Consider the following 24,470-nt stretch of genomic DNA (forward strand, 5'->3'; position numbering starts at 1 on the left):
AGCTGCAGTCAGGCAACATCTGGAGGGCCGCAGCCGTCCAGCGTTTTAGAGGACAGGAGACAACCCTTCCCCCACTGCACGGACTCAACCATTTAAAATGGAAGCGAGAGAGGAACAGAACGGCAGGAGGACGCAGGATGTGATCGTCCCCCACTAAGCGAGCGAATACGGATCGTCTCCTCTCTGCACCCAAGCACTCCCGTCTAAATCTGCCCATCTAAATCCCATCTAAGAGCCGAAAACTTTTCCTCCGAGATCAGAACAGCCACGCCAGAGAGGCTGATCTTTTATAACGTTTTTTATGCCACGTCCTTTTGTCAAGCGACCACTTACCTGCGTAGAGACAGCTGAGAGCCAAGACGGTGACATCCTGCAGCCGCGTGGGAGTGAGCGGCTCCAGGACGGGCAAGGAAAGGGTGTCGAGCGCCATCGTTACGTCGATCACCAACGAATGGAACCTGCAGGGGTGGCAGGAAAAGGCGAGGTGAGCGTGGGAGATGCAGCAGCCAGATGATCACCCACTATCCCCAACGGAATATAAACCCCAAAGGACGAGGAGCACCAGCGAGGGCTTTCCGGAAATGGCCACTGAAAGCTGGCTGGCCTGGAGGCCAAGCGGGGAAGAAGAGAGGAAAGAAGACGCATACATTTTCTCTCTCTTTCTCTCCCTCTCTCTCACCCGTTACGGACGGCAGTGGCATCAGCCACCGTGGCGGGCATGATGAAAAAGGAATTCGCTGCCACAGCATCCTGGAAGCGGTTGATGTAGCGAAGGAAATAAGGAAGGTTCAGGCACACACGCAGGAGCTTCTCGGAACCTCCTGCAAAGCAGAAAGCAAAGTGAGCGGAAAGGAACAAAACCCAGTTCCCATCTTGTCCGATCGGATGAACATAACAGTGGCACCAAAGCTGACCCTGTTTCTCTGCAGTTTGTGGCCTATCTCGTGAAAACGATATGGAGAGAAAACAGAGCAAATGGCCGCCTGAAGGGACTCCCTATCAAACTGTTGTTTTAGTTTAAGATATCTATTCTTTTAAAAAGCATGGTTTTATAACGAGCAATACAGATTTCTCAGAAAACCTGTGGATGGGAAGTTTTGAAACAGAGCATGACCTGATTCCACCACCGCCACCACTACCAGCATTTTCACAGCTAACATTTACAAAACAGAACTTTTAACAGCCCAAACAAATGTATCTGAATGGAAATATGCAAACAGATAAAAAAAATAAACACGGAGGTTTAAGTGTCATTTTTACAAACAATTCAAATTGTTACATGAAAATTGCCATTACTGGCATCATCTGGAATTCCTATTTATAAAACCGTTGTATCACATAAGAAAGGGAAAAATAAAAATTGTTACAGCTGACGGCTACAGTTCATTGTTGCTAATCAATTTCACGGACAGCTTCTCCCAACCCCACCAGGAAAAGGAACATTCCTGCCCCGCATCACCCCTTAAAAGCCACAAGACAGCTGTCTAAAACAGAAAGGGGAATAAAACTACCCTCACTCACCAAGTTCCTGCAAGCTGGCAACATTCTGAGCAATGAAGATGCTCTTAGTCTTCGTGACAGAGGCCTGGTCTGGGGATGATGGGTCCTCACTCTCGCCTTCACCCTAGGAACAGAGACAGGCATCGTGCCATACAGACAATTTACCAAGCATCGTGAAAAACTAAAAAACGCATCTCTTACTTAGAGATTTTCTCAGCTTATTTCATATAATGCCTCAATAACCTGCCCGTTAAGACAGAACTTCTCAGCCTGGAATTTGGCCTTCTGCCTGTCAATCAAGGGCTCCACCCCACTGAGCCGCCCCCTTCGGTTCACCCAGAAGGCCCTCCAAAGTAGATGCGTATCCGGAGTATCCCGTCATCCCCTCCCATCTCCGGGATTTCGGGCAGAGGAGACTTGAAAGCCCTCTCAGAAGCTGCCGATGACTGAATTCAGGACCTCGGGAGGGAAAGGAAGTCTTCCAGCCCAGACTGACGTCTCCCTTCTCTCCCTTGCATTCAGCTCTATTTCTCTCAATCCAGAGGATCTTGGCGCCAGGCGAGGTACCTGGCTCTGCTGTATGATGGACGAAGTTGCCATCCGAGGGTTAAAGACGGAGGTCAGCTGGTTCAGGAAGTTCATCTGCACCTCTTTCTGTCGCAGTTCAGGGCTGACGGGTGAAGCCAGCTCTTTTTGATCCTCCACTGTGGAAAGAAGGTGGAAATAACCCATCGGTGTTGGTGTGAGAAACTGGAAAGCCACGTATTCCGGACGGCAGGCAGGAGAGGCGGACGAGGTGGGAAAAGGCCACGGGGAGCACATGGCTGAGAAAGCCACTCACCGTCTGAGAGAGTCTTCACCGTCTGGGGAAGTTTGGCCGATTTCATCATGGCTGTGAAGGTGATGATTTCCGTCCTGTCCAGGCGGCTGCAACCGGTGCAGAGGCCTTTGATCAGCAGAATCAGGTGTTTCTAAGGGAGGAAAGGTGAGCTGTGAGGAGATGGTGAGCATTTTGGAGCCGCTTGGCTGTGATTTCTGACCATGGCCAGAGGACTGACTGGCCCCAACATCATGTGGCTGACGGGCAGGAGTGGATTTCACCCAACAGTGATGACTCAGGCCGGGGTTTCCCCACTGGGGGGGGTCACCCACACGCTCTCGGATGGCAGCTCCCAGAAACTCCAGCCAGCAGAGCTGAGTGGCAAAGGCTTCTGGGAGTTGCAGTCCAAGGACCCCTGGACGACCCAAGGCGAGGAACCCGCTGCTTTAGGGGTATGACAAATCCTGTCGCTTTCCCGTAAAGCAACAGCTGTTTACTAGGCGCCCAGAAATTTGGCATGAAAAGTGTGTGTGGGGTTTTGGGGGGGGTAGCAAAATTAAGGACAAAACTAACAAACAAAGGCTAAAAAAGAATGGAAGGGAAACCTGAAAGGATGAACCACACAGCCCTTCAGAGGCTGTCTGACTGCAAGTCCCATCAGTCCCAGTGACCGGTGGTTATCTGAGGCCCAAAAACACTGGAACAGAAAGCATCTCCCGGACTGGAGCTGCCTGCCTTCCCTAAGAGACGCAGAGCAGCAGCACCACTGGAAGCTCCCTAAGCCTTAAAAGAGGCAAGGTTAAAGAACCCAGGCCTTGGAGCCAAAGAAAACTGGGACAGGTCAGTTCATCACGGCATGGTCTCCTCCTACACAGCCGCAGTGTCATCCCAGGCAGAGAGAAACAAACCGATGGAGGCCTTTGCCTTTTTTGGGGGGGGGGGATGAGAAGTTTGCCACCCCTCCCTCCTCCTCTTACCTGTGAGACGGCACACGCCTCGTCGGGGTTCTCCAGCCGCAGCAGGGAAAATTCAATCAGGACTTTGCAGGCAGCCGCCACAGACTGCAGCTGGTTTCTTGGAACTGGCGGACCAAAGGGGATCGTGTCATTTGTACATCAGGGGCACAGAAGAAGAAGAAGAAAAGCATTCCTCAGCACCTTTTCAATTCTCTCTCCTCTACACCACTTGCTGGGGGCCCCTCAACCCCCTCCTCAGAGCTTTCCATTTTGATCTGCTCTCTTCCATGCTGACTGGTTAAAGAAGAATCCACCACCCCCCAAACTCTTCCCACCCGGCACTCTCGTTATATGAAAGGCAATTCTGATCCTTCTCAACCAGTGCAGCTGGAAAGGACGGGGGCAGAACATTTCCTCATTTTAGGGGTGCCCAGTTAGACTGAGAGACTCCCTCAGGGATCATGCACTTCTTAAAGGCCAGACGGGCCCAGGCAGGAGACCAGAGAAGGTCCAGACTCACCCAGTCCACACACGGTGGTGATGTAGTGCGTGGCCAGGGCCACGAAAGAGGAGTAGAAAGGCTCATATTGCTTGTCGTGGTGCAAGATTTCAGATTCACTGTGGAGAACAAAAAGGACGGAGATAAAACAGGGAACAAACCACCAGGAATTTCACAGATCTTACTTGGCCAGTGGAAGCGTCTTCATCTGGTCCTCCCCTGTGGGAGTGCTCCAGGAACAAAGGGGCCTTCCTTCTGATCCAGTACGGCTCTTTCTGGGTACTTTGGAGTGGCTTTCCATGTCTCTCCCCACCACCACAGAACGAGGGAGGCCACACCGATCACCAGCAGAGAGTACCAGGGGACAGCCACTGACAGCTCAGCCAAACCATGGAAGACTAGCTAACAGGTGGTAGAGGGGGGGAAATCCCTCTCTGGCAGTGAACAAAGCGATCTGCTGAATGGATCTGGCCAGGCGCGAACATCCGCCCTCTTCTGAATGGCTTGGATATCCGCAGGGCTCCTTCTGCCTTTCACCCAAACGCCAGAGCGATCATCACCTTTCACCCACCCCTGCTCTTCTACTGCGAGGCTGCCTCCCTGGGCCCAGGGTGAGGGCTTTTTAAAAAACTGCTGACTGGCCTGGCTAACGTTGGCCCAAAGGTGGAAAGCCTGAGCCTTCCTCCTTCCCAGGCCCACCAACACACCATAGCAGCACCGCCCGCTAAACACCCTGGCATGAGAGGACACTGGAGGGAGGGTGGGGTGTAAACAAATTAAAGAGAGAGAGAGAGAGAGAGAGAGAAAGGGGGGGCATCTTGTTGGAATAACCTCTATGGAGGAGAGGAGGGCAAAGTCTAGGGGCCGCCGGGCCTTCTCGAGCCCTTCTGGGGAGCCTCTCCACTGGCTGGAAGGAGCCCCTCCCTTTCCAAAGGCCCCTTGGCAAAATGGGGGTGGGTGGGGGTGGGAGGCCTTCTTCCCCAGCAAACACTTGCCCAGCCCAGGAAAGGGCCCAACCAGAGGCCCCCCCGCCTGACCGCCCACCCACCGCCAGAAGGCCTGCAGAGCGAAGTGGGTTTCCTTTTGGGGGGGACTACAGTTCCCAGCATCCACCCACCCAGCCCAACTGTGTGGGTGCGTGTGCGTTGTTGCTGTTGTTTGGACTACAGTTCCCAGCATCCACCCACTCACCCACCCACCCCCCCAGGCCAATGTTTTTTTTTTTTTTTTTTGGTGTGGTTCTTTCGGACTACAGTTCCCGGAATGCCGCCCCGCCCAACGGTCCAGAAACCGACCGGCGAGAGAGGCAGAAGGTACAACCCCCCCACACACAAACACACACCCCTCTCCTCCCACCCGGCGACCCCCCACCCGGGGGGAGGCGTGGCCAGGCGAGGCCCCTCCCTCCCTCTCCCCCCTCCCCCCTCCAGGCTCACCTCTCGATGACGGAGGCCAAGAGCTGAGGCAGCTCCCGCATCTCGAAGGCCGAGTAGGAGGCGGAGAGGAGCGGCCGCACCGCCACCTCCCAGCTCGGCTCCCGCTCCGCCGCTGCTGCTGCCGCCGAAGGGGACGAGGACGGGGACGACGCAGCCCCGCCGGGGGGGCCTCCTCCTCCCCCCGAGGCCGCCATCCTGGCTGAGCCTCTGCCTTCCTCCCTGCCTCGCTCTCCCGCTCGCTCTTCCTCCCCTTCGCGTTCCAGGCGCGGCGGAGTCTCTGAGGCGAAGGAGAAAACGGGAGGCCGCGAGAGCACTTCCGGGCCGCGGGAGGAAGTGACGTCACCGCACCCGACCGAGCCTTCCGCCTTCCCTCCCTCAGGGAGCGCTGACCGTCTTTTTTTCTCCGCCCCGCCCCCACATAAAAAGGGCGGCCGGGCCTTTTACTGGGCGGCCAAGGCCGGGGTCTCTCCTCTTCCCACCCCGCCGCCCCTCCCCCCCCCCGGGAGGGCCTGGAGAAGCCGAGCGGGAGGTTTTCGCCGAGAGACCCTGCCGGAGCCTCACTTCCGGTCAGCCCCGGAAGTGGCTCCCTTTTGGCGCCGCCAAAGGCCCAGCGAATGCTCAAGGCTCGCTGTTGGCGCTCCCTGCTCCCTCCCCACCTTAAATCTCATTTATGTTCAGTTATTTCCCCGTGGAATTAAATGACTTTGTGTGTGAGAGGCAGCACAGGGAACTCCCGTTTCTGAATTCTTTCGATTTCGTAGCTCTAGGTTTCTCCGACCCCCCTCTCCATGGAGGTGCGCATGCGCAAGAAAGTGAGTCAGCTACTTTCCGTTATGGAGCGGTCTGCGCATGCGCCCCCTCAGGCGACGGTCGCTTTCTGCAGAGCAGATAGAGCTACGCAGAGAAGACTCGCCTCCCCTGAATCTCACTGAGAGAAAAGTTCCTGCTTTGTGGCACACTCACCATGGTGCTCCTTCAATGAAGGAAATCCAGTTCTTTTTTCATTGACACCACAATTAACCTATCATCTTCCAGTCCAGGAGATCACCTGCTATGATTACCTTGGTTCTGCAACGGACATGCAGCTTTCAGACTGTCCTACCTTGCAGGAATGTTGTGCAAATTAATTTCTTTGGAGGAAAAAAGGGGGTATGTTTTTTAAAAAATTTAATTGATTTACATCACAATTTAAATTATAAAAATTTGATATAAAAAAGATTAACTCAAAAAATCTCATTTATTCATTTAAATCGTGATTTAAATCAAATCCACCCTAACCACAACATGGTTTGCTGGTACCTACAAGACATTTCAGCCGCTGCAGTGACCTGTCTTATCACTGCTTTTAGCCGGTTCACAGGCCTTTGTGTTTTCTCCAAGATGCCGTTAGATAACAGTGTTTAAATGGATGTACTTAAACCTGCTGAAGCTGAGGCTCCAATCATTTGGCCGTCTCATGAGAAGAGAAGACTCCCTGGGAAAGACCCTGATGTTGGGAAAGAGTGAAGGCAAGAGGAGAAGGCGATGACAGAGGACGAGATGGCTGGAGAGGGTCATTGAAGCGACCAACATGAATTTGAGCCAACTCCGGGAGGTCATGGAAGATAGGAGGGCCTGGCGTGCTCTGGTCCATGGGGTCACGAACAGCCGGGCACGACTAAACAACAACAACTTTAAACAGCTCACTTTGAAATTTTTATTGATCAACCAGTTTTAAAGGGGAAGGGTGTGCTGTGTGGCAGAGATTTCAAGTTCTCCAACATCAAAACCATAATTGAATTTTCTACACGGAGAACTTTAATCTGCCCAACAGTAAACTAACAGCCATGTTCCTCAAGACTCCCTTCCGTTTTACATTCCACCAGACAAAAAGGACAGCACCCTTTCCTTCAGCATAACGCAATACATTATAGCTGCAGATGCTCACCATTTAGATTCGCTATCAAGTCCTCTCCGCAAAGCAACAGAGAAAACACACAAGGTGGGGGGGGTGAGGGTTTCCGTTTAGAATTTAAAACGTGCCTTTTCTGAAGGCTAGCTTCAAGTATTCCCATTTCCCCAGCCATCTGAAAACATTAATCAAGGCTTACGATCCCACTGACCACTAGGCCATCCAGTATAATTCCAAAACTGTTAAGCCACAACATGCAGGGACCTGCAGGAAAAGCAGACAAGGACCGACGAAGAAAAGGCTCGAGGCTTAAAAGAGAAAAGCTTTTCAGTGCAGCCAAAATAAATATGAGAATACAGGAGCCGCTTCTTCTCTTTAAGCCCCTTTCCTGAGTTATTAAAGACCGAAGTGGCCTGCTCTGTCTTCACGCTCGTGTCCTCCGCTTTGCTGAATTTCCATAGACAACGGTCCCAAAGTATTTCTGACCTATCCAGACTTTTACAACCACTTGCTTGAAGTTAAAATTTTGAGTTAGAAATTACGGGGCAACAGAGAAAAAAAGGAGAAACCATTCTCGGGGGGGGGGCAATTATAATCTACGGGGAAAGACAGGCTGAGCGGTTCTTACTACAAGGCAGTCTCTAGAGTTAGGATCAAAGGTAGCCTGTTTCTGTCCAAGGTACTAGGGCAAGAAAGGTTTTTTTAAAAAAGAATAATAATTTCACAAGATATTCTTGATCCTGGAGACAGAGCTGTGTTTTTTCCAACAAAACACATTAAAAAAAATTAATGTCCTGCAAATACCCCACTCTGTTTTCTCTCCCATCTGGGGAACACCACGCCACTTTCACCGCCGACCCAGCCGAGAGGTCCACAGTCAAGGAGCTGCCTTCCGCCCCAGCAGGTTGGGCTCTGCGGCGCTCTGCTACCGCCAAGCCCGGTTGAGAAGCTTCACTTGGGCCAGGCGCTTGGTGATCATGGTGGCGAAGACCAGCCCGAAGAGGACGCTGCTGATCAGAACGTAGTCATAGTCATCTTTCAAGACGTCGAACTGCTTGGAGGGGTAGACGCGAGTTTGGTAGATGTCCAGTCCGTACGCCACAACCTGAGGAAGCGGAAGACAGATCGTGAGGTCAAGAACAAAAACCGGGGGCTGTGGCAAGCCCCTCAAGGCAGTGGGAGGCTCGCTTGGTCTCCTGACCCCCCCCCAACTGGCATTGAGAGCCAAAGAAGGGTGAAACCCCCGGCTGGCCGGCCACCCTCGGGCCCACAGAGCAGAGATTCCTCCCTCTCGGTTTTGCAAGGAGGACATTGGAACAGCTCACCAGGCACGTGGACTCAAGGCCGGAGGGTGCAGTGTAAATGCCCCTCATCCGCGAGATGGTTTGGTTGTAATTGATGAACCTCTCGGCATGGATCTGCACGTCGGGGGAGTACGGGATCAGGTTTTCCTCCCTGAAAAAACACACGGGATGGGGGGGGAAGAAATGAGCGGAGCTCATTCGGACAGATCTCCGTCCACCTGCCGAAGACCCCGTTTGGGAGATTAGCCAACTGCGGAGGGACGCTCCAGCTCGTCCTCTTGGCTTGAAATGAATTTGAAGGGTGGCCAAGGATGAAACCAGGGAAGGTAAGTAACGGGAAAGACCCTTCTCGGCCTCAGACTTTGGAGAACTCTTTGATCCTGGACGGACCCAAAGACAGACCAGGGGGAGGGATAGGACCGTTTTAAGTCCCTGTGTTCTTAGCCGGGGCTAAATCCTGGCAGCAGACGGAGCTTCACGCACATTACAGCAGGGCGGGGAATAAATTTCCTGCCCCATATGCCTCCAGGGGGGCAAAGGATGCTGGATGAGGTCAGCGGGTCGGAGGTTCCCTGGCCCCCTGCTGGCCCTCATTTCTCTACCTCGTTTGCTCCGTGGGGATTTCCGGTCTCCGTGGGTCTAGCAAAGCCTTCGGGAGGGAAAGGATCGCTCCGGACGGAAGCCCAACTGTGTATGGAAGAAGAAAATCGATGAGGGGAGGGAGGCCTCCTTCCATCCTCCCTGCCCCTGACGACGCAGCAGGGCCAAGACAAGAGAAGCTTGCCTTGGTGATTTTCTGGAGAGCTGACTGATCACATCAGAAAAAGTCCCACTGGAAACCCTGTTTCTTCTCGGCAAAAAGCGGAGTGAGGCCTTTCCAGCCCTTCCTCCCTGCAGGGGTGGGGGGCTCCCTCCCTGCTCCCCAACCGTCTCCTTAACTGAGCAAATGCCGGCTGGTGATGCCACGCTCAGTGATGGTGGCCTCCATGGCGCTGATGGCCGAGGGGAAGATGTAGGACTGCTGGAGGACCTGCGGCAACACCGGGCGGTCGAGGGAGCTGAAGGCCGTGGCGTTGTACTGCTCCGTCCCTTCGTACAGCTCCAGCACCGTGAACTCGTTCCGGCGGGCCTTGGCGTTCCAGTACTGGTACTTGGGGCAGGGAGAGGAAAAGCAAAGCAAAGGCCTGTCTAAGGTCTCAACCTCTTTCCGGGAGAGAGAGACCCTCCTCTTGGCCCCTGCGGTCAAGGAGGCCCTTTTCGGAGGCAGCAAGGCAGGATCTTTTGGGAGGCCCTGGAGGCCCCAGACGCGAGAACGCTATCCCGAAGGCCGGGTTCAGACCGTCACCTCGGATCTCCCCTCCATAGGGTTTTAATATAACACGGCTGCTGACCCCTTGGTCTCTAATGGAGACCCACAGAAAGGGACAGGTTGAGAGTTCTCTGGTGTGCTAAATCGCACAGCTCAAAACAGGTGGGATTTTGTGCCCACTCCCCCGCCAGCACAACCGCCCAGGCGAGGATCCTCCCACCCCGGTCTCGGGCCAAGGCGGGGCGATTTCTCAAGCAGCCCAAAGCCAGACCGAGCGGCTCCCTTACCACCACCCAGTTCTCCGAGTGGACGATGTGCACAGGGCCCTTGGCCTTCTTCTGGACTGAGGAGTGGATGATCCGTCCTGTCACACTGTCGATCAAGTAGATCCCGATGAAGGCTCGCTCCGGGTGGGTGTCCGTGCTCTCGGTCACCACCGCCAGCAGGTTCGGGTTCAAGGACTGCAAAAAGCCAAAAGCTACCCCCTGTCAAGCCGGTGTCAATGATCCCAAAGCATTCCCACCCACTGTCCGCCCCCCACCCCCCAAGAAGCAAAGAACTGCCCCTCCAGACGCCTGGAGGAGACACAATTCTCTCCCAAAATGAAGTGCGACTGTAACTTATTTAAATGTTTTAATATCACTTTTAAAACATGCCAACATTGAAGAGAGGCTCTGGTCATTCAAGGTTTCACTAGGAGGGTACAGTGGCGAGCATGATGGGGGCAGAGTTGCCCACCGTGGATCAGAAAGGAATCTCTCTCTCTCTCTCTCTCTCTCTCTCACACACACACACACACTATGGGAAGATCGAGGCACACGACACAGCTTAGCTACTGAGACTAAGCCAGGCAGACTCCGATTGACCAAGCAGCGTCCAGATCCTTTGGGGCGCCCTTCCCTCCGACTCCCCCTCACCTTATAGAGCACGCTGCGGTCTCCCATCACGCGCCCTTGGGAATGGACGTGCTCGTTGTCTCGTTTCCCCTTCACTGTCACAATGCGCTGGATGTCAGTGGGGAGGGTGATCTCCCAGGTCTCCTCGGTAGTCAAGTCCTAAGAGGCAGCCCAGGGACAAAGACGGTGAGGTGGGGGAGGGGGAAACTGACCCTCTGGTTGCCGTTTGGCAGCAAGCACACCCTCTGGCTTTCACAAGCCCAGATGACGGTGCAGGGTGGTGCTGACCACCGCAGTTCACCCCCCCCACACACACACACACACGGCATGCCCTCTTAGATCAGGCCAGCCCTTCAGAAATAAAGAGGGTATCCCTTCTCTAGGAGTTGACAGGATGCTGAAGCTTTGACTGCTCCAGCAGCTGCTTCCCGGGGGGGGGGGGGGGAGGGCATGGATGATGTCACTTCCAGGTCAGACAATCCTGGGGGACTCCTCATGTGGGGGCAGAACGGACACCAAAGGTCATCCCCCGTCCCCGGCAAAAATGCACACAGACGATTTCGGAGAGAAGGACAAAAACGCCAACGAACACCTTCTTCAGCCTCCGTCCCATCAATTTGCCCTGCTCGGAATCGGCCAGATAGAAAGAGATGGAGGGCGCCATCTCCCCCAGCAGACGGAGGACGTTCCTCGTGGCTGGAAACACCGTCACCTAGCAGGAGGGGGGAAGCAAACAGAGAGCGGTTGAAGGTGGCGCCTGTCGCGAGGACCGGGTGCTGCGGGGAGCAGGGGGGGGTGCAGCACCTTGTGCTCATCGTCCACCAGCAGCAGGACTTTGGCGTAGTCTTGGTCCATGAGGGGGAGGAGCAGGGACTGGAGGACGGGGCGGCTCAGCGCCGGAGGGGCCACCTGGCTCCACCTCCCGAAGATGGGGTTGAAGACGTAGAGGGAGCTCAGGCCCGTCTCCTGAAAAGGAAGGCGTTAAAATAAGGAAAGCCTGGGATCTATGAAGCAGCTTAAGTGAGAAAGGAGCGTGGGAAGAAGGCGGACATCGGAGGCCCATGCTCCCCGTGTGTCTTGCGCCTCGACGGACACCTTGTCCAGGGTCTTTTCCAAGAAATGCAAATTTTCCACCACGTGTCCATAGTTAAGATCGGCACAGGGCGACCCCTTCTTCCCTTAACGCCTCTCGGTGGATAAAATCCGCCCTGGAACCGCCTGGTATTTTTCAGCTCTGCTGGACAACAAATCCCACTGCTCCCAGTCAGGGCAGCCACACTGGCTGGGGAGGATGGGAGTTGCAATCCAACCCATTCCAAGTTGGGAAGGGGAGCGTTTCGACACCAAACACAGGTGTAAGGGGAGGGGTGGGGGAAGAGAGCCCACCTTGTCCTTGACCAGGAGGGTGCACTGCGGAGGGTGGGGGAAGTGAGCGGTCGTCCTTTGGACCATCAGCTTGAAAGAGGAGCCCGGCTTCACGTCCTGGAGGTACTGCTTCCACAGGATGGTCCCGGTGCTGCTTTCGATGCCAAAAAGCTGCCAAAACAGACGGGGCCCGGTCACAGGACCGAGGGCTCCCAAAGCTTGCCTTCAGTCCTTCCACAACATCCTCCTGCAAAGACTCTTACAGTTCTCCTGAGGTGGTTGAGAATGGACCCTCCATGCTCAGAAGCAGTCTACCCCCTGAATGGCAGACATGGAAGACAAGAGAGGGAATTCTCTCCCTCCTGCTGGGCTTCCTAAAAACATCTTGTTGAGCCCCATGGGGTAAAAGGATGCCAGGGTAACTCGGGCCCTAAGTCTGCTCTTTAAAATACCTACACATCGGCAGCAGAGGTTAGAGAGTGGCTTTTTAAAAGCATTTGTTTCCCCTACTTTGTTACACCCCTTGACGAGGGAATTGCCAGCTGATACTCATTACGTGGCTGGAAATGTAACTAATAATACGAGGCCACCTTGGGTCTTTTAAGGAGGAAAACGGGATCGAAATATTTTAAATAAATCAAAACAAATATTGTGCTCCTTGCTGGTTTTGTTTTCAAATCTTTGTGCTATTTTGAAAAAACACCACCGGATTAGTTAAGAGAATGGCATATTTTAAAAGTCTCTCCGTGATTAAAAAATAAATAACACCCACACACACACACTCGAGGGCCAGATCAGTCGGGACGTATTCAGCGCTCTCTGTCTCTCTCTCTCTCTCTGCTCACCTTCCCGGAAGCCGTGACCACCACGATCATCTTCTGGAGGTTGAACTCATCACGGGCCAGGTGGTCCATGTTGATCTCGTTCTTGATCTGGCTCCGGGGTTTGCGGGCGTCGTAGAACATCTTCCAGAGATGAGCGGTCCAGGCCTGGAGCAGGATGATCTGGGAGGAGAGGCGCTTGAGGAACATGCCCAGCAAACCGTCTGCCGGAAAAGAAAAGAGGCAGTGGAGGAAAAAAGATCCGGACGGTGGCAGAATCATCCCCCTGCTTTTGAGGATTAATGAGGCTGCAGAGGCAGTATCTCCACCGACCTCCTGCCCCTCAGAGCAGGAAGGGCAGGGAACCCTGCCAGGCCTTATATATTGGGGCTCAGGAAGGCTGTGAAGCCACCAAGGCGATGCTTTCTCGGCCTCTCCGAAACCAGGATGAGAGCTGCAAGGACCCCCACACACACATGGGAGTGAGATGGGTCTCATGGAGGGGAAACAGCTGCCAGGCAGGACGTTTCGGGAGCTGGCTGGCATGTCCGGGATCTCCAGCCAGTGAAGCAGAAGGGACGCCTCCGTGGGATCAATTAAAGACATGGAAGTCACAGAGCCACAATGGCGGATGTGGCCCCCATCCCACAACCGCCCACACAGTGTGTGTGTGTGTATAAACCCAAGGCTAAAGATAGTGGGTCTAGGGACGCAGGCTGTCATTCGTGAAAGCTGAGGCTGAATCAGGTAAACTTCAAAAATGTCAAATACAGTTTGTTTCTGTTTAATTTTTCTAGTACACACGGCCCCGAGTTTTGTTTATTCTCGTGCACCCACATTTCCGAACGATGAACAGAAGCAAGCAAAAAAGATTGTCAGGGTTACCTTGAATGGCTGGTTCCCAAGCAGCAAGTAAGAGAAAAACAACGAAAAAACAATTCACGTCTTACTCCTTTGAGTCAACCCGACAAAAGATAAAAATCATAGATGACCCAAGCAACTGGCCACAACCTTTCTGCGCATCCCGGGATCTGCTAAATACCCCAAAACTTTTTACGACTTTTCCTCTTCCACCGCTACCCCATCAAGGGGAGACTGGAACCTCACAGGACCCTCTGAAGGCAGACAGAGCCCTGTTTAAAAGTAACTTCTCTAAGCGGCTTTCTCTTGGGGAAGAAAACCACGTCTTTTTCTGGAACGTTTGTGAGCCGTGCTGAATGGTAAATGTTTTTTCCCCAGCACTACTCCTAGCATTAAATACTAGGTTTTAAATAAGTAGGACCCCCTTATTCACAGGATAAGTATCTGCTGATTCATTTATCCACGGTCTGAAAAAAATTAAACATATTAAAAGAAAAAAAAAGCTATACTGTTTGCTATAAAAAGAGCTATTACAGAGTAGTCAATGGCTAGATGGGCAGGATGTAAATATAATAAATAAATAAAATAAACATTCCCTCTCATCCACATTTTTCAGCATCCGCGAGGGAGGAACCTGGAGGGGGCCTTCCTGCTGTCTTTCCAACCGCCAGCTGCCGCTCCATTGAACGTTTCCCTTTAAGGCCGCAGCCCTTACCTGCTTTCTTCCCAAATTCGCCCTCCAGTTCAGCCTGGGCACCGGTCAGCGGCAAGTCCACCATCTGCAAACTGACCACTTCAGCCAACGACTCTTCCCTGCTCCATAAAACTTTCCCTATGGAAAAGCAAAGAGACAGAAAGAAAGAGAGGAGAAGTGGGGGGGGGGAACACTCTATTTAAGTTGCTGACTGTGTTATGTTTCTCCAAGCAGGTGCAAAGACAAGGAAAGCCAACATGGGGGATGTGGCCGAGGGATTAAACTCCCCCCCCCCGTCTCTCTCTCTCTCTCTGTGTTTTTCCACGTGCGTGTACAGTGCTTCTAGCCAGGCTCTGCAGCTCTAGACTTACCCGGCTGCTGAAGGAAGAAAAGCAAGTGGTCGGCTGTTTGAACCAGAGCCCGGTAGCCCACAGAGTCGTCCTTCTTCAAAAAGACTTGAATGTAAAGCTGGAGGAAAAAACGGCAAGGGGAGGTGGGAAGGGCAAGCAGAGTTCAGGTGAACATCTCCCCTCTCGGCAACATCGGGGGGGGGGGGATTTGACCGATTAAGAAAGCTGACAAAACCCTTCTCAAGAAACCAGCAGCAGGGAAAGCTTAAAAAGAATGGACAAAAGGCTGTTCTCCAGCTTGACTCCAACACCCATCATCCTTCACCCATGACCCTGTCAGCTGGGGCTGATGGGAGCAGAAAGCCAGGCCGCGCCAAGATGACTGTCAATTGCCATTTTCTTTTTCTTTCTTTCTTTCTTCCTTCCTTTGGCTAACCGATTGTGTCTCCTCCAGAGGCTTCACCCCATGTGAGTCCCGCCGGCAGGACCACCCCCCCCCGGCGAAACCCACGGAATGTCATACCGCCCCACAAGTTCTACTACTTGTCGTGGGTCTCCTCGAGGCAGGAGGAACCCAGGTCCGAGCTCCCGGAGAGACAGGATAAGAAATACAAAATGAAATCAGGACTTAAACCCAGTGGGAGGAGAAGATGAGAACACATCAGAAAAGAAAGGAAAAGAAAAGAAAAGGGAGAGATCCGCTGCCCAGTCAAGAAGCCCTCTCTCCTCCTCAGCCGCCCCCCCCCCCCCACGTGGCCTCAAGCCCCAATGGATAAACAGGACCTTCCTCTTTGGGACGAAGGCCCGGCCACCTCCGAGGGCTCCCCTCCCACCGCCCAGCTCTAGCCCCTCGCCCTCTTGGCCTCCCTCCCGCAGACCTCCCCCCCAGGGGCTCCGCTAGGCCGAGGGCCCCCCTGGCGCTCCGCTCACCTGTTCCGGCCTGGTGCTGCTCTTCTCCAGGGTGAACCCAACGGTGGTCTCCAGCAGCCTCTGGCCGGTTTCGGCCAAGTATAAAGTGATGGCGAAGGACTGGTTGTGGCAGCTTAAGAAGTCCTGCAAACGATCACGGGGAGGAATCATCTCACCGGCCGGGAGGAAGGGGGGAAACGAGGCCGAGGCGAGGGCAGAGCACCCCCCTCCCAAGCCCAATGCGCTCTCCTCTTCCTTTCACACCAGCTAAGGGCCTTCCAGACAAGAAAGGGGGCCCCCGTTTTCCCCGTACCTGCTTGGAGGTTTGTCCAGACAAACCGGCAGGCGTGGGGTCAGGAGGAGGGCCAGTTTTCTGCAGACAAAGCAAGACAGAACCAGGGATGACCCAGCTGGGAGACCAGGGGGGTTTCAACTCTCTGAACAGACGAGCAACCTGACGGATCCCCCACAGGAGTGAAAAGGCTGATTCACCCATCACAAAGTCTGAGCGTGCCACAGAGTCACGACGTCCGGCCTCGCACCAGCGACACGCTCTCGGCCTTCCTGCCCATCACATGGCGGAGAATCACACGGGTTTACAGTAGAGCGTGGCTGTCGGAACTACCAAGTCACCCACACCAAATGCTTGATGCATCCCACATTAGTCAACCCCGTATATTTTGTTTAAAAAAAAACAAAGCCATCGTGTCTGCCTATATACCCGAAAAAGCTCACAACCAGAGCAAGTAGACAAGAAGGAAGAAAATCAGAAGCAAGAAAGGTGGGATGTTTGACTGTCTGCTGGATCGTTTGTGTCTTAAGCCACAAACCAAAGCAAACCATATTTTATTGTGACTCAGCTGCTGAGAAACCAAGTGATCTCCTGAGAAAGTCAGGCCTGTTTCAAGATGAATCTGAGCTAGAAACAATAAGGGGAGAAAAATGCTCCACTTACAGGATCGCCCTTACAGGTGAGGACGGCGGCTACGGTCTTCTCACTGGTGGTGGCAAAGGTCACAAGTCCAGCCTGGGGAAGAAGGCCCAAAGAGAAAGAAAAGGAATTTAAAAAAAAAACACGACACAGGAAAACCAAATAAGACAAAGTTTGTGCGTAGAACTCAAGTGAAGTTTTGCACAACTGAGAAGGTTCGCAATATCAAGCAGTCACCGCAGCTGCACTGTGCTGATTTCCAAGAGGCCTGTGTCAATCCACGGTAAAAATGGAACCCGAATGAACAAGAGTAGTATATCTTCGAATACCCTTGCTACAGGATGTGGAAGAGAGAGAAAAAGACCTTACGCTCACGTGGTACTTTCTCACACGAGCCTTTTTTCTCTCCTCACCTGAGGGAAATCCCGGAGGAGGCTCAGCACCCCGTTCCGATACTGCAGCAGGGCAAAGCGCGTCGGGGAGAGGCGCAGGAAGAACTGGGCCCTGGAAGGAGCTACAGGGTTGGGCTGGCAGGTCAGCACGAGGGGTCGGGAGCCGTCTGCAAATTCTAAGCCAAAGGACTGCGGAGAAGAGGGGGAAAGAGGCAGAGGGGAGTCAGGAAAGGCCACCCTGGACTGAGACCAAGCTGGTTTGTTTCGGATTGCCCTAAGCCATCTGCCCCCTTCCCGTTGCCCCACCTGCAGCGACACCGGCTTCATCGCTTCCTTGGCATCCAGAGACATGGTGTAAAGGGACTGCGTGGCTGCATCAGCGCAGATGAGCGTGGCCTCCCTAACCACGCCACACGTCCCGCTTAGACTGCTCAGCCAGGGGACGGGCACCTGAACCTGGAAAGGACACAGAGAGAAAAAAAATGCAGAGGAACCAGGCCGTTGCCACCGGAACCATCAAAGGTGGAGACAGAGGGCCATCTCCGTTATCAACGGTTGAGAGACAAGCCGCAGCCCAGCTTGGAATAACTCTCACGCTGGCAAACACCCCACGGGGAAAGGATGACCACAACAACCCAGAAGGTCAGCTGCGAGCCGAGAACGCGGTCTACCTGTTTTAGAATTTCTCCATCCTCCACGCTGAAGGTGACGATGTTAATGTGGTGCTGAGGAAGGATCCCGAGGACGTGAACGGCCCCTGTTCCGTGCGAATACACCAACTGGTACTGAACCGTCTCACTGGCAGGGGGGAAAAGTTGATTAAAAAGGCCATAAGGTGGCCCCACGATGGTAAAGGACTTCCAGGCATTTTCCACATACTAACTCTCTCTATATATACATATACATGTAAGCTTTTTTTGTGTGTCTGTGTGTTTGTGTGCGTGTGTACTAACACCATACAATCAACAGTTTTTAAATACCACATACATCATATAAAAAATAATTAAACATATATTATCAAAAGCCCTGCAGAAGTTCAGCGTAGGTGCCAATCATCATTTAAAGTTACTGCTGTATTTTTAAAGTAAAAGGCCTCCCACCCATTCCTCCAATCTTACCTTTCTGGTAAAGGCTCAATCCACTTCTGGTGGCCGTTGGAGAGGTAGTGGAGGGCGAGGGTTCCTTTCTTCAGAACAGCCACGTATCTCACGCTGTCTGGCAATCCCACCAAACTAGCCGTCTGAAAACTGGCAATAAAAGACAGATAGGTTCCCCCCCCCTGTACTCATGTTTTGAGCAGTGGATTTCGCCTGACCAGTGACTGCCAACCCAGTCCTTGCTCGCGCGCCCAACAGGCTCACCTCCCGGACTCCATCAGGATCTCCCAGTTCAAGCCACCAATGTTGGTCTCCCAAGAGCGCAGGATGCGGCCCCCGTTCGAAACAGTGATGGCATCTAGAGAGGGGACAGACAGAGCAGGCTTGACGTGACAACGTCCACAAACAGGGCTCAGGAGATGCCCTGTCTTGTCCCTCATCACTCAAGACAAAACTACAGATGCAGGGAACGTGTCATGCAAAGGGAGTGGATTTTTTTTCCTTACCTTGTCCGTGGATCAGCATGGCATCAATCACGCCTTCTGGAGTCCCTTTGTCCACGTGGCGCCACACTGAAAAAAGAACCAGAAATCATGAAGACATGGCCATTTTCCTCCTGCAAGGATCTCTTGCACTACATCCTCCGCATGAGAAAGGCTGCCGGACCTCCCTCTTCTCTTCCATCAAGGCTGTTCTCATCCCGCCCCAGCAGTGCCACCTTTACCACAAGGCTCCTGTGCCACAGATAACTCACGGATTTCTCCTGTTCTGGAATTCAACGCCGCCATCACGTTCTTCTCCGTGGCCACAATGAGTTTTTTCGAGCCCTGGGAGGCCTCCGAGGAAGCAAACTTGAGCTTCCCCACATACTGCTGCCTCCTAGGGTGAAAGAGAAAGAAAAGAGCCGGTCAAAGCCACGGGAACCAAAGAGAGAGGGAGAAATAATCTCTCTTTATCACCCTCCTGTTGCATTAGACTACAAAGCCACTTATCCCCACCCACTCCACAGACTAAAGCATGTCTCAAATAATGAATATTATTTAAATTATTACAACCTCCAAGCATTTCCAATTTATTTGTTTCATTTCTATAAAATGCTTTGAACTCCACCTTTCCCCTTAAAGGCGACTCAATGCGGCTTACATGATTAAAAAGCTTTTACAAGCTAAAAACGAGTAATTAAAATGTATTATTCATTAATTATACTTCCATCTTCCCTTCCCTCCCGGGAGCTCAGAGGGCTACGCCAGGTCCTATCCTTCCCATGACCCTTCACAACAACAACAGTCTTGTAAGGCAGGTTAGGTGGAGACAGACTCAAATTAACTGATATTTCATCTACATTTCGTTCTGTTTCTTTCTGTCTGACAGCTTCTACCGAGGGTCACGCAGCACCGAAGGACACCCCCCCCCTCCTCGATACCTTCCCAGCTGATGGGGAGATATGTATGTGTTTTTTTTAATTCCCCACCCATTTCTAGTGGCGGGGAGTTGCGCAGGCCAACCCCACCCGTCCCAAAGGCACAGGGGGTGTGGGGGCGGGGAGCGTCCCCTACCAGTCAAACTTGCCCACTTGGTCCTCGTAAACAGCCCCCGCCGAGAGGAAGAGGAGGAGGAGGAAGAAGCAGCAGAAGCGCCCGGGCGCCGCCATGACAGCCGAGAACCCCGCAGGCAAGGGAGGCGGAGGACTGCGCTATCCCATCAGGACCCGCGCGACCACCGAGACCGCGGGCCAGAGAGGCGCTCTTCCCCCCAGACTCTGCATCGCTCCGTAGAGATAGGAAAATAAAGAGAAGCTCCGAAGCCTTCTGGGGTCGAGCAGGACTAGCTCCTTGCCCAAGGGGACTGAGGAAATGGGGAAGAGGGAGCGAGGAGCTTGAGAGCGGACTCGTGGCTAAGTGTATCAGTTACTTCATACATCTTCATCACCGGTTTTCTTCATCCTAATTAAAAAAAAGAAAGGGACCCAGAATTGGAGCCCCAGTATCTCTCTCTAAGAAAATCTATAAACACTAGCTTGTCCCTGTCCCGTCGGGCACCGCGCGAGGCAGGCAGCGTGTAGGCAGGGATGAGGGTCCTACCTTGACGACGGGTTTCTCAACCGTACGAGGACCCGGCACCACCTGGGGGCTGACTACATCTATCGCCTGATTGAAAAATAAGTCATATTTTCCTTTCTCCGCCCCGTAAAATAACCTTTTAAGACTGAGGGGAAGGTTTGGGGGGGGCATTTCCATGATTTTTGGGAGCACCAGTCGCTCCTTTCGCCCCTCCATCCGCTGAGACAGGCACTAAGGTAGCCGCCTAAACCCTTCCCGTCGGCCCCCGCGGCGCCCCCGGAACAGGCAGGGAAGCAGCCGCTCCGCGTGGTTCGGCGAAGATGCCCAAGTCCAAGCGGGACAAGAAGGGTGAGTCAAGGCGCTAGTCCTCAAGGATCCCTCCCCAAAGCCCGTGGAGACCCGTAATAGACTCGATCGCCTCCTGGGAAGCCTGCCTGGGTTTAGAACAACCAGGAAGCCGTACACGTGTCTTGTCCGAACGTGGGGAAGAGCTATTGGGGAGGGACTGCAGCTCCCAGAATCCACCACCGGTGGTTGGTTGGGGGGGGTCCCAGGAGTTACAGTCAAATCTGTGGTTTTTTTACTGTATTTGTTCTCTGTTGGGAACCCGGCTGATTTATCAGTCACCTTTATTGTCTCCGAGGGGTGGCCAGAGGTGGGGTTTGTGACCACGACAACCCTGTGAGGTAGGCCAGGGTGAGCTTCGAGAGGGGCTGACCCAAGATCTCCCTCCCAGCTTCATGGCCGGGCCGGGGGTTCAAAGCCAGGGTCTTTCTAAACCTAGAGCAACACTCTGTTAACTCAAGTGTGAGGGACTACAGTCCCCATCAACCCCAAACTACATAACCCATTAACAAGGGTAATAAGAGAGGCAGTCCGTGAATATCTATAAGTACACATGTGAAGTTGACTGTTTCCAGGGACAGTCATTGTACCATGAGCTTAAATCATCATCATCACCAATGGCCGTTAATGTGAGCGCTCCATGAAAACTACACAGGAGGATGGGGGGGGGGGAGCAAGCCATTTGGAAAGCTGTACTTCTTTTGATATGTGATTCTAACACTCCCGATTGTACATCCAGGCTGCTCACGGGGGGTTTGAATAAACAACACTGTATAAAATTTAAGATTTTTGTCCTTCTCTCTCTAGTTTCTTTAACAAAAACCACCAAGAAGGGCTTGGAAGTGAAGCAGAACTTGATAGAAGAGGTAAGTGACATCCCACAGACGGATGAGCGTCAAGCATACATTCACTTGGAATAAAAGGTTTACCTTGGGAACCCGCCTGGCTTATAAACACCAGGTTTGACAATGGTCTAATTAATCTCTTAGTGGGAAGTAATGCCGTTGAACTGCAGAGAACAAAGTGCAGTTCCAAGTAGAAAAGCGAGCACCGCTCTAATTCCCGATAGATATTTATGGCCAAAGTGGTGTATTGGATCTACGGTTTGGGGATATTTCATTTTTAATGCCCTTGTATTCCAGTTTCCAACATTCTTTCCCCCCCAGTTACGGAAATGCGTGGACACCTACAAATACCTCTTTATTTTTTCCATCGCCAACATGAGGAACAACAAGCTGAAAGATATTCGCAACGCTTGGAAGCACAGCAGGTAAGGAGGGAATTTTGTCACTCTCTCTAGCCCGCCTTTCCTTCGGTGGCCTGATTCTGATGTCATGCAAGCAGGGTGAGAAAAAAAAACATGGCTATCCAGGGTGATCTGAAATTGAGGTCTAGAGGCACGGAGAGGACCCTTTGAACCAGTTTCATCGTTCTAGGAATCAGCACAATGTTAGCTTCTTAAATTTGGGAGTATTTCCAGTACAGATTTGAACACCGTGTTTCCCTTCTGGACCTCTCGTTTTCACCACATCTGATTCTGACAACCCTCCACCCGCCAATCTCTTTCTAGAATATTCTTTGGAAAAAACAAGGTGATGATGGTTGCGCTGGGACGGAGCCCGACAGACGAATACAAAGACAATCTACACCAGGTGCGATGTCCCACACGGCAGTGTTTCTGTCTCTTTGTGTGTGCAAAGAAAGAAAAGTGATGCATGACTTCAGTGCATAGAGGGGGGGTGAGCCTCCAGCTCTCAGGCCTGATTCATCTTTCCTGGGCTTCCCTCAACAAGCTTTCCCCGTGACACTCTTATTTAATGGTTCCCCAGCCTTTGCTCCCTTTTAAAAGGTTGAAATGCTTTTCCCCCCTCCTAAAGCTGAGTAAGAGCTTCCAGCACAAATAAGTTTGATTCTCTTTTGCCTTGCTCACACCTGAAATGTGCCACTTCCCCAGGCCTTCCCGGAGTCTGCTGGAAGGCTCTTCCTGCTTGTTCCAAGGCCTGACTCCTCCTTGCCAAATTTCTTTGGCTTTTCAGGTCAGTAAGCATCTCCGCGGAGAGGTTGGCCTCTTGTTCACCAACCGCACCAAAGACGAAGTCCTGGAGTGAGTATTTTTGTTTGCTGCAAGGGCTGCGGAAAAGCAGCAAGCTTCCCTTACCCATTCCTGAGCCACCAAGGCGGGCACGGGTTGTCAAAAAGACCTCGAACCTACAGGAAGGCCAAGGGAGCCGTGGCAACTCTTCACTGTGTCGGGAGAGTGACGAGACATGTTCATCCTGGATCAACAGGGTGGGTGGCTAGTCCTCAACGCGTGCAAATAAAATCCACTTGCTTTGATTTCCCTTCCCAGCTGGTTCTCTCACTTCAAAGAGACAGACTTTGCCCGAGCCGGAAACCAGGCCACCTTCCCCGTCCACCTGGATATGGGGCCTTTAGAGCAGTTCCCCCACTCCATGGAGCCTCAGCTGCGGCAGCTCGGCCTGCCCACGACATTAAAAAAAGGTCAGCCGCCTCTCCCACGATAAGACGGTTGCAGATTCGAGGGGTTCGCTTTCCGGCTCCCTCTCTCAACCTCCCGGCTTTCTGTCTCTCCCTCTTCCCCAGGCGTGGTCACGCTGCTCTCCGACTACGAAGTCTGCAAAGAGGGGGACATCCTGAACCCCGAACAGGCCCGGATCCTGGTGAGTGACCGAGACGAGAACCCGGACGGGTGCAAATATACGCCTGCCTAGGGTTATTTCCGGGGCTCAGCAAGCTCACCAATGTAGAAAATCTCCAGTAATAATTCCGTTCAGGGTGTGTGAATGCAAAGTGCATCTACCTAGAACCATGGGGGGGGGGGGGGCTTTTCGACAAAACTCTTAACGGTGAAAACAATAAGACAAGAAATGAACCTTGGAGGTTGGAGGGGAGGGTCTCTCAGGGTCTCCGGTCCCAGAACTTGGAACCGGAAGGGGTCACCAGGCAGCACTTGGATCCCTGTCTCCCCGTGGAATTTTTGCTCATGTCCAGGTCTGTCGATGCGGCCCCTCCCTAAGTTTAATTGATGGAATATCAAGGTGTTTGTATAAACCTTCCCCAGCCTGGCGACTACACCTTCCATCATTCCCAGACACGGCACACCTACAGGGGACAGGGGCTGTTATCCTTCTGATGGGGGGAAAAATCTTCCAAGCAAAGAGCATATTGGGCTCCCAGTGACGTAACCATCATCATCATCTTAGAACTGCTGGGGTGGAAGGGACCTGATAGATCATCCAGTCCAGCCTCTATCAGGGAGGTTCATTGGGGGAATCAAACTCCCAACCTCTGGCTCTGCAGCCAGAGATCTAAAGCATTGGGATTATCCAGCAGTTCATAAATCTGCGTCTCTTTGCCAAAATCCAGCTGCAGAGCGCACACACACAAACACACATTTTCTCCAATAAGCCGTGAAAGTCGGGGAGTTTATACACCTTTTTTTTTTCTCCCCATGTTCCAGAAACTCTTTGGCTACATGATGGCAGAGTTCAAGGTGACGATACGGAGCGTGTGGACGGCGGAAACGGGAGATTTCGAACTGCTGCAGGAAAACGGGGAGGAGGACCTTGCAGAAGGCATGGACGAGGGCGAGGAGGAGGACGACCACGCCGAAGAGGGCAAAATCTAGCTAGAGATGATGCAGAAGAAGACAGACCATAGCGCTCCAAAGAGACAGTCGAGAAAACAGCCCACTCTTCCCACTTTTCAGTCCATGCAGGACTAAGCTGACGGCCAGCGGACTTCCTTTGTCAGAGGATGGGTGGGGTTTTATACACACACAAAGATATATAAATGGATATAAAAGTTATAAAGTCTGTGATTTAAGAGCTGGTTTATATGGAAATCTTTACTGGGTAGGCTCTCAGTTGGAAAGGGCCCACCTCACCTTCAGAAGGCCCCCCGACTTCTAAACTTCGTCTGTATTCCAGGCTGCACCCCAAGTTGGGCCGATGTTAATCTTCCAAAATTGGGTAGTTCCCCCTCCCCCGCTGCTCTTCTGTTAAGACAGAATG

The 24,470-nt window shown here is 52.7% G+C and overlaps 3 protein-coding genes across 9 annotated transcripts in view; 1 reads left to right on the forward strand and 2 right to left on the reverse strand.

The window, feature by feature from the left end:
* UBR4 (ubiquitin protein ligase E3 component n-recognin 4) overlaps positions 1-5,592 on the reverse strand; it is a 69,847-nt gene extending 64,255 nt beyond the window's left edge. For 6 of the 7 annotated variants that reach the window (XM_072977481.2, XM_072977482.2, XM_072977479.2 and 3 more), the window contains exons 1-8: positions 5,212-5,538; positions 3,797-3,894; positions 3,298-3,401; positions 2,342-2,471; positions 2,068-2,204; positions 1,522-1,624; positions 680-821; positions 334-458 (exon numbers count right to left, since the gene is read on the reverse strand). In XM_072977481.2, the coding sequence (XP_072833582.2) occupies positions 334-458; positions 680-821; positions 1,522-1,624; positions 2,068-2,204; positions 2,342-2,471; positions 3,298-3,401; positions 3,797-3,894; positions 5,212-5,405 (1,033 nt within the window). In that variant the 5' untranslated portion in view covers positions 5,406-5,538. Of the gene's footprint in view, positions 1-333; positions 459-679; positions 822-1,521; positions 1,625-2,067; positions 2,205-2,341; positions 2,472-3,297; positions 3,402-3,796; positions 3,895-5,211 lie in introns of all 7 variants that reach the window. The other variant, XM_072977477.2, reaches the window with a different exon arrangement.
* Positions 5,593-7,810: 2,218 nt separating this feature from the next.
* Positions 7,811-19,738, reverse strand: EMC1 (ER membrane protein complex subunit 1). Its single transcript, XM_020782127.3, has 23 exons — positions 19,588-19,738; positions 18,786-18,910; positions 18,538-18,603; positions 18,296-18,389; positions 18,053-18,181; positions 17,606-17,732; positions 17,241-17,390; positions 16,956-17,123; positions 16,567-16,638; positions 15,925-15,984; positions 15,633-15,755; positions 14,724-14,820; positions 14,374-14,490; positions 12,822-13,021; positions 11,998-12,147; positions 11,416-11,577; positions 11,204-11,323; positions 10,633-10,770; positions 10,003-10,176; positions 9,346-9,556; positions 9,009-9,093; positions 8,428-8,557; positions 7,811-8,207 (listed from the first exon to the last, which is right to left on the reverse strand). The coding sequence occupies exons 1-23, from the start codon at positions 19,680-19,682 to the stop codon at positions 8,028-8,030; spliced, it is 2,973 nt and encodes a 990-aa protein (XP_020637786.3). The 5' UTR covers positions 19,683-19,738; the 3' UTR covers positions 7,811-8,027.
* A 551-nt stretch (positions 19,739-20,289) lies between these two features.
* On the forward strand, positions 20,290-24,282 carry MRTO4 (MRT4 homolog, ribosome maturation factor). The gene is made up of 8 exons (XM_072977497.2): positions 20,290-20,439; positions 21,244-21,302; positions 21,603-21,706; positions 22,007-22,088; positions 22,473-22,540; positions 22,787-22,938; positions 23,041-23,117; positions 23,918-24,282. The coding sequence occupies exons 1-8, from the start codon at positions 20,412-20,414 to the stop codon at positions 24,083-24,085; spliced, it is 738 nt and encodes a 245-aa protein (XP_072833598.2). The 5' UTR covers positions 20,290-20,411; the 3' UTR covers positions 24,086-24,282.
* Positions 24,283-24,470: the final 188 nt, after the last annotated feature.

Source organism: Pogona vitticeps, chromosome 7 (assembly GCF_051106095.1).
Source record: "Pogona vitticeps strain Pit_001003342236 chromosome 7, PviZW2.1, whole genome shotgun sequence".
Classification (NCBI taxonomy): domain Eukaryota; kingdom Metazoa; phylum Chordata; class Lepidosauria; order Squamata; family Agamidae; genus Pogona; species Pogona vitticeps.

What these genes read in the sequence shown, in the direction of transcription:
- EMC1 (XM_020782127.3), bottom strand. Translation starts at nt 19,682, where the DNA reads ATGGCGGCGCCCGGGCGCTTCTGCTGCTTCTTCCTCCTCCTCCTCTTC. An exon ending in CTGGACAAACCTCCAAGCAG is followed by an intron (nt 15,756 to 15,924) that starts GTACGGGGAAAA and finishes GATCGTTTGCAG; the next exon opens with GACTTCTTAAGCTGCCACAA. An exon ending in ATCCCCACGGAGCAAACGAG is followed by an intron (nt 8,558 to 9,008) that starts GTAGAGAAATGA and finishes GTGTTTTTTCAG; the next exon opens with GGAGGAAAACCTGATCCCGT.
- MRTO4 (XM_072977497.2), top strand. Translation starts at nt 20,412, where the DNA reads ATGCCCAAGTCCAAGCGGGACAAGAAGG. An exon ending in AACGCTTGGAAGCACAGCAG is followed by an intron (nt 21,707 to 22,006) that starts GTAAGGAGGGAA and finishes ATCTCTTTCTAG; the next exon opens with AATATTCTTTGGAAAAAACA. An exon ending in ACAAAGACAATCTACACCAG is followed by an intron (nt 22,089 to 22,472) that starts GTGCGATGTCCC and finishes TTGGCTTTTCAG; the next exon opens with GTCAGTAAGCATCTCCGCGG.